The sequence below is a fragment of the Erythrolamprus reginae genome, chromosome 1 (assembly GCF_031021105.1).
Source record: "Erythrolamprus reginae isolate rEryReg1 chromosome 1, rEryReg1.hap1, whole genome shotgun sequence".
NCBI classification, from domain to species: domain Eukaryota; kingdom Metazoa; phylum Chordata; class Lepidosauria; order Squamata; family Dipsadidae; genus Erythrolamprus; species Erythrolamprus reginae.
In genome coordinates this window covers 398020872-398032484 of record NC_091950.1, presented here as the reverse complement: position 1 = coordinate 398032484, position 11613 = coordinate 398020872, and the positions used below count along the sequence as shown (strand labels likewise).

At 42.6% G+C, this 11613-nt stretch overlaps 1 protein-coding gene across 1 annotated transcript in view; it reads right to left on the bottom strand.

Annotated features, from left to right (window-relative positions):
• Positions 1 to 346: 346 nt before the first annotated feature.
• The window catches only part of TSPOAP1 (TSPO associated protein 1), an 87101-nt gene continuing 75834 nt past the window's right edge, over positions 347 to 11613 (bottom strand). The window contains exons 27-32 of the mRNA XM_070735103.1: positions 7423 to 7458; positions 5753 to 5856; positions 5152 to 5223; positions 3833 to 3931; positions 3584 to 3658; positions 347 to 1219 (exon numbers count right to left, since the gene is read on the bottom strand). Coding sequence (XP_070591204.1) covers positions 3632 to 3658; positions 3833 to 3931; positions 5152 to 5223; positions 5753 to 5856; positions 7423 to 7458 — 338 coding nt within the window. The 3' untranslated portion in view covers positions 347 to 1219; positions 3584 to 3631. The remainder of the gene's footprint in view (positions 1220 to 3583; positions 3659 to 3832; positions 3932 to 5151; positions 5224 to 5752; positions 5857 to 7422; positions 7459 to 11613) is intronic.

Here is an 11613-nt window from a genome sequence, read left to right as displayed (position 1 = left end):
AGAATAGATAAGTAAAATTCCATAATGCGATGATGATGATATTATCTTAGTGAGTCTTTCGGCCAGGCCTCTCCACATCTTCCAATCTTGCGCAACTTCTTTGAGTTTTTCTATGCTCTGGTTGGTGTTAGCGTTGATAGTATCCAGCCATCATATTCTTCGGTGGCCTGATTTTACCACAAATTCCATCCAACGTAATTGTTTTCTCGAGTGAATTCCCCCGCATGACATGGCCAAAGAAAGTGAGATACAATTTTGTGATTTTTCCAATGACATGTCTGGTATTATGCACTCCACTAATGCTTGTTGGTCACATTTGATGTCCAAGGAATGATTAGCAGTATTATTACAGTAAATTATTTATCAAGTGGTACTGCACAGAGTTATGCACCTGAAGGCAATCAATAAGTCCTTAATTTATCATCAACTGGTAAATGCTCTGATTTCTACTCAGGGACAGAAATGTGCAAGATACCCAGTTTAGCATTAGAGTACCACAAAGAGAGAAGGATCCACACGAAGACAGTTGTGTGAGTCTTCCACTGGCAAACATGAAGGCTCTTGGGAAGGAACTCCCACATAATATATATTCAACCACCCTTCAGCCACGCCCAACCAAGTTAGATCCTTGATCGATTCTTTCTGGAAATGAAAATTCCCAGGGGGGAAAAAAATGTACACTTGCAACAGGTTGAGAAGAGATGATAAAAAAAAAAAGTTCTGGATCGAGAGAAGTGATATGTTGAGTGAAAAGGCCTAAGAAAGCAGCTTTGATTTCCAAAGCAAGGGAGATATCTTCCGGAATAAGGTAAAATAGGGAACATCCAATAAAACTACATTACAGCTGATATCACACACTGGAGAAGAGATTGTTAGCAACGTGTCTCTAAAGAAGCCCCTTTCTGGAGCTCATACTTGCTTCCCAAACCACTTGACACATCTTGCAATCCATGGAATTAAAATGCCATTTTGGATTACGTTGTGATTCGTTCCTTTTTTACTGCAACTTTGTGCAGCAGCTGAGCTCAGCATCATTCTTCTTGCTTGACCTGGGGCGAATTTTCCCTCCCTTCAGGAATATGTTCTTCTTCTTACCCTGAAGGGCAAGTCTCAGGATTGAGGAGCCCAGGAGTCACTCAACCCTGCGATTCTGAGGCAGTGGACGATCCAGGTGCTAAGCAAATAATGGAAGGTGTATCAGATGATCTACTGGATACCACTGTGAAATAAAAAGATAGTGAATGTGAGAAACAAAATACTGCACGCATTTCACTGTCTCACACCTCAACAATAAATAATTCGGCAAATCAGAGTAATGCCAAACTTTACAAATAAATCCAAAATAATGCCAAACTTTACAAATAAATACCCATGTTAAGTTTTTAAATAGAAACCATTCCTGGACTATATTAATTAATTATCTATCTATCTATCTATCTATCTATCTATCTATCTATCTATCTATTTATTGGATTTGTATGCCGCCCCTCTCCACAGACTTGGGGCGGCTAACAATAGTAATAAAACAGTGTATAACAATAATCCAATACTAAAAACAGTTAAAAACCCATTATATAAAAACCAATCATACATACAGACATACCATGCATAAAATTTTAAAGGCCTAGGGGGAAAGAGCATCTCAATTCCCCCATGTCTGGCGGCAGAGGTGGGTTTTAAGCAGCTTACGAAAGGCAAGGAGGGTGGAGGCAATTCTAATCTCTGGGGGGAGTTGGTTCCAGAGGGCCGGGGCCGCCACAGAGAAGGCTCTTCCCCTGGGTCCCGCCAAGCGACATTGTTTCGTCGACGGGACCCGGAGAAGACCCACTCTGTGGGACCTAACTGGTTGCTGGGATTCGTGCAGCAGAAGGCGGTCCCTGAGGCAATCTGGTCTGGTGCCATGAAGGGCTTTATAGGTCATAACCAACACTTTGAATTGTGACCGGAAACTGATAGGCAACCAATGCAGACTGCGGAGTGTTGGTGTGACGTGGGCATATTTAGGGAAGCCCATGATTGCTCTCGCAGCTGCATTCTGCACGATCTGAAGTTTCCGAACACTTTTCAAAGGTAGCCCCATGTAGAGAGCGTTACAGTAGTCAAGCCTCGAGGTGATGAGGGCATGAGTGACTGTGAGCAGTGACTCCCGGTCCAAGTAGGGTCGCAATTGGTGCACCAGGCGAACCTGGGCGAACGCCCCCCTTACCACAGCTGAAAGGTGTTTCTCTAATGTAACATTACATGGGTTTGTGTCATATTCAAATTTATATTTGTGTGTGTAGGTGTACAGCAATGGTCACCAACCTTTGGGTCTCAGGGACCGGTTCTGTGGTGAGAGGTTTTTTTCAGGGTGGAATGAACTTGGAATTCCAAGCAGCAGAAAATTGTTCACCTAGCAACTCTAGAAAAGCATATTACAGTAGATCTAATTTTGCAACAACAAACCTTGCATTACAGGGTGGAGGTTATGGCAGATGATCGCATGGGTACAAAACTGATCTGGGAGTAGCACAGTACTTTATGTACTTATCAAACGAACAGGAGTACTTTCTGAAGCTGAAACATTCCTGCATTTTCCTGTATTTGCTGTCACCACTGATACTTTCTGGCAGACAATAAATGTTGTAGAGCTCAGCTAGGCAACCTGTGATCCAATATTAATTTCAGAGATATTTGGGTAAAAAAAACCAGTGGGAGTGACTTTCAACTTCCTCCAAGCATCCTTATTGACTTTCTTTGTAGGAAATTGGCAGGGAGGATTGAAAATGATAATTATGGTTGACATAGTTCCCTCTAAGCTGAGCAGTGAGCAATCGCTCACTTAAAAATCATCATCAACTCAGAGTTTTCCAAACCTGCCCAGAAGCCGAGAGGGAAAGAGTGAGAGGGAAGGAGAGAGAGAGGAAGAGAGAGAAACAGATAGAAAAAAGAGAGGAAGGAAAAGAGAAAGAAAAAGAATGGGAGTAAGGAAGAGAGAAAGAAAATCAAAATCTAGTTTGAAACTAGCTCAACTATTTAAGTGGCATTTTGATATTGATAGAGTTGCCCTATTATGAGCTCACTGTTATAGACACACAGTACAGTATTTTATTTTGAAATTCTCTGAGGCAAAAAAGGGTGGTTTTTTTGTTTGTTTGTTTGTTTGTTTGTTTGTTTGTTCGTTCGTTCGTTCGTTCGTTCGTTCGTTTATTTATTTATTTATTTATTTATTTATTTATTTATTTATTTATTTAATATTTCTGTGCCGCCCAGTCCCAAAGGGACTGCCGCTCAGACACTATACTTTTCCGCCCACCCACCCCCCAAAAAATTAGAGGGAACACTGATGGTTGATATCTTGGTTAAAGAACCAACTTTATATTAAGTTCATACCAACTGGCTCTGGTGGATGACAATAGTTGTGGGTAGATTTAAAGGATCTATCTTGACATTCTTAAGTATCTGTTTCAAATTGGCCCCTTGATTTGCAGAACAGGAAGGAAAATTTTGCTTTTGTTCTCATCCTGATGCCAATATGCCCAGAGACATAAAAGATTTACTAACTGGCAAAAACCATTCTGGAAGGATTTGATCTGGGACTTACGTGATTGTTCTCTGCTTTTCTCTCTTCCACTTGAGTTTCTCACATGCATCACTGGATTCTTCTTTTTCTTACTCGCTGAGGGATGCCACAAGCATACAAGAATAGATAAATGAAACAAAGATAGCTCAGTTATCTGGGCTGGTGGAATACATGGATGGAGGAAAAGACACCTGTTTGCTGGCATCCCAGTTATGGGATAAAAACTCATTTTCACACCTAGGTCCCAATCAGGCAACATGTTTCTCTCACCTGCCTTCCAAGGCTTGGCTCACTTGTCAGTGCTCCGTCTGATGGCAAAGCTTCCAGGAAATTAGATGGAACAAGACCTTTCTGTCCATTTACCTCCCCCTGCAGATAAAGAAGGGAAATGTTTAGTTGGAGATCTCTTGATAATTCAAAGCCTATCAGAGAAAGGGACAGCCTTCTTTTTTCCCCTACAATCACTCTCTTATGCACATTTTTTTTCAAGCAAAGTGATGAACTAGTGATATATTTTGGATCTCTGACTATTACTCTATGTACTTGTCGAAAGATCAGGAGTCTCTTCAGAAGAAAAGAGATGTTTTCATTGCCAAACTGGAGCAGTCGCAGATCCCTCACTTTTGCTGATATCAGCAATGCTTTCTGGAAGGCAATAATTACGGTAGAATTCAGCCAAGCAACCTGTGACCTATTGGATTATCATTGCAGGAATATTTCCTTACTCAAAGAGAGACCAAAAAGGCAGTGGGAATGACTTTCAATTTGCTATTGGCTTCCCCACTGACTTTCTTTGTAGGAAGCTTGTAGGGAGTTTGGAAATGTCACGGAAATGACAATTATGTGATGAAGTTGATTGTGGCCGTGCAGTGGCACGGTAGCACGACAGCATTCAAATGACAACAACCTCAAGGAGAGAAGCAACTTAGAACTAAGGAGACATTTCCTGACAGTCAGTGGAACAGCTTACATCCAGAAGTTGTGAATGCTCCAACACTGGAAGTTTTTAAGAAGATGTTGGGTAACCATCTGTCTGAAGTAGTGTAGGGTCTCTTGCCCAAGCAGGAGGTTGGACTAAAAGACCTCTAAGGTCCCTTCCAACCCCGTTGTTGTTATTGTTATTGTTTGAAACTTTGCCAGAATTTCAGCCTCATGGGAGTTATGGATCCTAGATTTTGGATGCATTCTGTAAGTAAGCCTGTGTGAGGTTCTTTGATTCAAAAACTATTGCCCTGCAATGCACCATTTCACCCAACCGAAGGTTACCATCAAACAGATGTTGAGACTTTAGATATATACAGTATATTCCACAAGCTCTTAAAATAGAAACAATCACACACAGAGACACACGTCATGTCAATGGAGATTCTCGGTCAACCAGATCATGGTTGTCCCAGAGCTGAAGAAGTTTCTTGGATGAGAAGCAAAATTTCTTCAAAGAAACCAGAAAGTTCAGTCGCCTCTTGAAAAAAGCACCATTGGGACAATCAAACCCCCAGTTCCATTCATAGCAATGCAGGCCTCTGATTTGCCAGCTATATTACTGCTTGAACCATTTGAATAAAACATAAGAAAGTCATGATACGTACATAGTAGAACCCATCATCATCCATGGAACTGAGTACCGTCACAATGTCCCCGGCGCAAAATCTGAGCTCAACCTAGAGGAAAACATTAAGAACAATAGTAGTATAAAATCAGTGAAAAGATGATGATTTATAGATTTGCTTATAGATAAAAGATGAGATATAGCATTAAGAGATGCTTGTGATTTTAGAGAGGATAAAGAATTACTAAATTTGTTTATAGTTGTGATGAAGATCGGAAGTTTTTTTCCCCTCTCTCTGTCATACACAATTACACACACATATATAAATTTTATACACCACCCATCTCATCATTCAGAACAAGTCTATATTCTTTCTTCATGATATTATTAGTTTAGCCTTTCTTCTGTTTTTCTTTTTTTTCTTTCAATTCACTTACACACATACACAATTGTAGAAAATAAGCATAGAAGCAACAGAGAAGGAAGGGATTACTTCCATTTTGAGTTTATACACTGAAACTAGCACTGAAACAAGACAATACCCAGGATTTATTGGGCTCCTGATACACAAAGCTAAGCAGTTCACACTTCTACCCTCTAACAGTGCTGCAAAGAATAGGCTAAGAGCAGCCTCATCTTACCTCTGTGTCTGGATTAGGAGAATTCTCTTGGGGATTGTAGTCAAAAATAGCCACCATTGTTCTTACAGGGTCCTCAGAACTCGAATTTTGCTTTCCAGGTGCTTCTAAACCAGAAAGGAAATGTACAGCTAGCAGGTCAGAATGGGAAGTTGCATTTGTTTCTTTAAACAAAGTCTCTCTTAATGGTTTATATAATAAAGCTCTTATCGGCATAGTTCCCTCTAAGCTGATGGCTCACTTAAAAATCATCATCAACTCAGAGTTTTTCAAACCTGCCCAGAAGCCGAGAGGGAAAGAGTGAGAGGGAAAGAGTGCCGCCCAGTCCCAAAGGGACTGCCGCTCAGACACTATACTTTTCCGCCCACCCCCCCAAAAAAATTAGAGGGAACACTGTTTATCGGTTCATTGGGACCTAGTCATGAAGGTATGCTCTTCCATACCCAAGAGCTCATATAACCTTCTACCAAGGAAAAACCCTTCTCTGCCAGACATACATTTCAGATATGTTCAAAACATTGACAAAATTTATATGAAATGTTTTATTTTGTATCATTTATGCTGCAAGTTTCAAAAATGCACTCCATAATTTATCCCAGATTTGCTAGATATAAGAAAGGTCCAGGTGGTTTGCAGAGGCTTAACACTGGCTGCTGGAAATCCAGTTTCTGTACTCTGCGTTCTGAGACTGACACAATGCGGATTCTATGCCTTCAAATTCTAGCAAGGATTGTTTCCTATTCAGACAGGAAACAAAATAACAAATGCACACAACAGGAAACGGGAATATGAGGTAATAGCATGACTATGACAGGACTACGAAGAGAAGGATTCAGTTTTAGTCTGCTCCAATAAAAGTAACTTTTCCAAAACATAGGAAGTAATTCTGTACTTTCATGCATATTATGTACCTAGTTCTCTGGAGCTGGAGTCTTCAACCTTGGCAACTTTAAGCCTGGGGGACTTCAACTCCCAGAATTCCCCAGCCAGAATTCCCCAGCCAGCAGAGATCTCCAACCTTGGCAACTTTAAGCCTGGGGGACTTCAACTCCCAGAATTCCCCAGCCAGAATTCCCCAGCCAGCAGGGGTCTTCAACCTTGGCAACTTTAAGCCTGGGGGACTTCAACTCCCAGAATTCCCCAGCCAGAATTCCCCAGCCAGCAGGGGTCTTCAACCTTGGCAACTTTAAGCCTGGGGGACTTCAACTCCCAGAATTCCCCAGCCAGAATTCCCCAGCCAGCAGAGATCTCCAACCTTGGCAACTTTAAGCCTGGGGGACTTCAACTCCCAGAATTCCCCAGCCAGAATTCCCCAGCCAGCAGGGGTCTCCAACCTTGGCAACTTTAAGCCTGGGGGACTTCAACTCCCAGAATTCCACAGCCAGAATTCCCCAGCCAGCAGAGATCTCCAACCTTGGCAACTTTAAGCCTGGCGGACTTCAACTTCCAGAATTCCCCAGCCAGAATTCCCCAGCCAGCAGAGATCTCCAACCTTGGCAACTTTAAGCCTGGTGGACTTCAACTCCCAGAATTCCCCAGCCAGCTGGCCACACCCACCCTGGCCACGCCTATTCCATCCTCAAGGTCAAACACAACCCTGATGCAGCCCTCAATGAAATGGAGTTTGACATCCCTGACCTAAGAGTATCAAGAAAAACAGAAGCAACCCTTACCTAAATCAGGAACCTGATCTTCCACCCTGATTGATTCTGCTGGGGGACAAAAGGTATTATGAGTGAGCCATTATGTTTGGTTGCCAGTGTGTCTTAACCAAGACAGTAGCCAAGAAGAAGATTTGTTTTAGAAAGTGGTGGAATGATCTGGCTAAATGCAAATGCTTACACAAGTCCTATGAAAATATACAGTTGCAGCCCATTTTTGGATATGCAGAATACACATTGTTAGTATATAGAACATAACCTACTTGGGTGTTGCCATACAATAACTAACAATGACAGTTTGTATAACGTGAAGACTGTACCTTTAAGGAACTTTTACTGGATGGCCATAAGAGGGCGCCAACACTGTTCCTTTTGGGAGGAGTTACTTAGTTAAAGATACATTTGCCGTGAGCTGTATTCTTGCTGTGTGCGTGGCTTGTAAACTATTAGTAGTATTGTTGATTGTATATATTTGTAAATAATAATATTGTTGTCTATACTGTACATTGATACTAAGTCTGGGTCATTGTCTGGCTAACCCACATTTCCTACACCACATCATCTCTGCTTAATGTGTGTTGAAGGTTTCGTACTGAGACATACTAACACACATAAAAGATAATCCTGCTTAAGACAAAAAGTACTTTTATTATTCTATTCATTCATAGTAGATCCTTGGAACAAACTTCCAGCAGACGTGGTTGGTAAATCCACAGTAACTGAATTTAAACATGCCTGGGATAAACATATATCCATTGTAAGATAAAATACAGGAAATAGTATAAGGGCAGACTAGATGGACCATGAGGTCTTTTTCTGCCGTCAGTCTTCTATGTTTCTATGTTTCTATTCATTCATTCATTCATTCATTCATTCATTTATTGGATTTGTATGCTGCCCCTCTCCATAGACTGTAATTTATCCTGTAGTCTCTTAATTCGGACTAAAGCTGAGCGCTTATTGGCCAGATGCCTTTATATTGTATTCCATGCAGAGTTGACAGTAGATGCTTTTTTCTTTATGCCCCAGTGCAGGGGTGTTCAACCTGCAGCTCTGGAGCCACATGCAGCTCTTTGGGCTCCCTGTCACCCTGTCACAGCAGAGAGATGAAAGAGCCATAATCCCGTCACAGCAGTGGCATGGCTGGAGCTTTAGTGCGGGAGCGAAGCGCCCCTCTACTTGTCTTTGTGCAGCAACAGCATTCCGCCTTCATTGTGGTACATCTGCTGTTGCCGCCAGCAAAGAGGGCTGGGAGAGAGTGACCGGGACGGGTCTTGCAGGGTGGGGGCCATCCCCCAAGCCTGGCCTTCCTCCTCTCTTGTTGGCGGGGCCAAGAGAAAGAAGGGGCAGTGTGCGGAAGTGCTCCCCTCTCCCACTGAGAACCCAACACAACAGCCCAGCGGGACAGGGGGGATGGCCTGACAGAAGTGGCCGCACTAGCGAGTTGGATGGCAGAGAGGCCCAGCCCGGCTCTCACAGCAGAATGTTGTTCGCCACTTTTGAAACTCGCCGCTTTCTGTTTTCTGTTCCTTCCCCGAGCAGCGATAGCTGGGACTGTGGGTCGGGGGAAGCATCAGGGCTGTTCCACCCCCTTCAGCAACGCAGGGCTGGAGGAGTGTAGAGAGTTGCAGATGAGCGCCAGAGAATGAGAAGATGCATGTTTGGGCTCTGACGTCGCCCAAAAATGCATTTCCAGCATGCGCTTCTCTGTCCCGAAGTAGGATTGAGTCAGGCGAAGGGAGCAGGGGAGAAGGGTAAGAGGAAAGGAGAAGCCTGGGTGGCTTTTCTTTGGCGTGGGGCAGAGGGAAGGCCCAATACCCCTCCATGGCCTGCCTACTGCTCTTGCAGCACCTTGCAAGGCACAGGGAAAGCTAGTGGGCCCCCTCCCCTGCCCCATTCTCCCCTATCAATTCTCTCTCTCTCTCTCTCTCTCTCTCCTCTTAGGGTAAAGAACAAACCTAGAAATAGTTGCCATTTCCTGCAGGGGGAAGAGAGAGGTGGGGAGAGAGAGAATAAGAGAGATTCAGCTGGATTTGACCCTCACCACAGACGCTCACCCGTCAGTCTTCCTCTGTTTCAGTCTGTCTCTGTATCTATCTTTGTGTCTCTCTGTGTGACAGAGAGATAGTGAGAGAAAGAGAGAGCAAATCACACATACACACAGAAACACACAGAGACATAGAGACACACAGAGTGTGGGGAAGACAGAGAGGAAAAGAGAAAGAGATGAAAGAGAAATGAGAGTGAGGGTGATAGGGAGATAGAGAGAAAACACTACAGAGATTTTGCCAGACCCATCCTAGACTACTGCTCATCTGTATGGAACCCGTACCACATCTCAGACATCAACCCCCTTGAAAATGTCCAAAGATATTTCACCAGAAGAGCCCTTCACTCCTCCACTCGAAACAGAATATCCTACGAAAATAGACTAACAATCCTGGGCCTAGAAAGCCTAGAACTACGGCGCCTAAAACACGATTTGAGTATTGCCCACAAGATCATATGCTGCAATGTCCTACCGGTCAATGACTACTTCAGCTTCAACCGCAACAACACAAGAGCACGCAACAGATTCAAACTTAATACGAACCGCTCCAAACTTGACTGTAAAAAATATGATTTCAACAATCGAGTTATCGAAGCGTGGAACTCATTACTGGACTCAATTGTGTCAACCCCTAACCCCCAACATTTCTCCCTTATTTATTTATTCAATTTTTTAATGCCGCCCTTCTCCTTAGACTCAGGGCGGCTTACAACATGTTAGCAATAGCACTTTTTAACAGAGCCAGCCTATTGCCCCCACAATCCGGGTCCTCATTTTACCCACCTCGGAAGGATGGAAGGCTGAGTCAACCTTGAGCCGGTGATGAGATCTGAACCATTAACCTGCAGATCTAGCAGTCATGAGATGAGAGAAGATGAGAGGGAGGGAGGGAAGGAGAGGGAGATAGAGAAAGAGAGAGATGAAATATAAAGAGAGATGAGAGGGAGAATGACAGAGAGAGGGAGATACCTATTTCCCATAGAAAACAAAACATGGGGAGCCACAAAATCTGACGGGGGGTCATGTGACTGTGTGGGAGTGAGTGATGTCGAGTTGGCCACGACCATCCAGGTTTTGTGGCTCCTGTTGTTTTGTTTTCTGTGGGAAATGGACCCAAGTGGCTTTTTGAGTGTTTAAGGTTGCAGACCCCTGCCCTAGGGGAGAAATGTCTGCTGCTACCTAGGATTGAACTCCGCAACTGGAAGGTGAGCATCTTCACCACCAGGCCACTATGCTACTCATCCTATAGGCACTAATATTGAAGGTTGCAAACTTTTTTCTGAACTTTTTGCTGAAAATTAAAAAAAAACCAACAACAGGTGATTTATAGACTTACTGATTTAAAAAGGGAGAATATGAGAAGAATTGTGTTATAATGTTAATGAGGGAGATGATAGGATAGGTTTGTGTCCAAACGTGGACACAAGATTGGAAATATTTTTTCTTTTCTTTCTTGTGTTCTATTTGTATTCCTTTCCATACTTTGCTTACCTTTTCACTTCAAATTATTATTATTATTTATTTATTTATTTATTTATTTATTTATTTATTTATTTATTTATTTATTTATTTATTTATTTATTTATTTTGTCCAATACACAATGAGGGTTTTAGTGGGTATATATCTATATACATATAGTAAAATACATGATGAAGGTTATAGAGGAGATACTCATAGTAAAATATATAGAAGAAAGGTATAGGAGATATAGGAGAGCAATAGGACAGGGGACGGAAGGCACTGTAGTGCACTTGTACTCGCCCCTTACTGACCTCTTAGGAATCTGGATAGGTCAACCGTAGATAATCTAAGGGTAAAGTGTTGGGGGTTTGGGGATGACACTATGGAGTCCGGTAATGAGTTCCACGCTTCGACAACTGGGTTACTGAAGTCATATTTTTTACAGTCAAATTTGGAGCGGTTAATATTAAGTTTAAATCTGTTGTGTGCTCTTGTGTTGTTGTGGTTGAAGCTGAAGTAGTCGCCGACAGGCAGGACGTTGCAGCATATAATCTTGTGGGCAATACTTAGATCTTGTTTAAGGCGTCTTAGTTCTAAACTTTCTAGGCCCAGGATTGAAAGTCTAGTCTCGTAGGGTATTCTATTTCGAGTGGAGGAGTAAAAGGGCTTCTTTTTCTTTTCTTTAATCTTA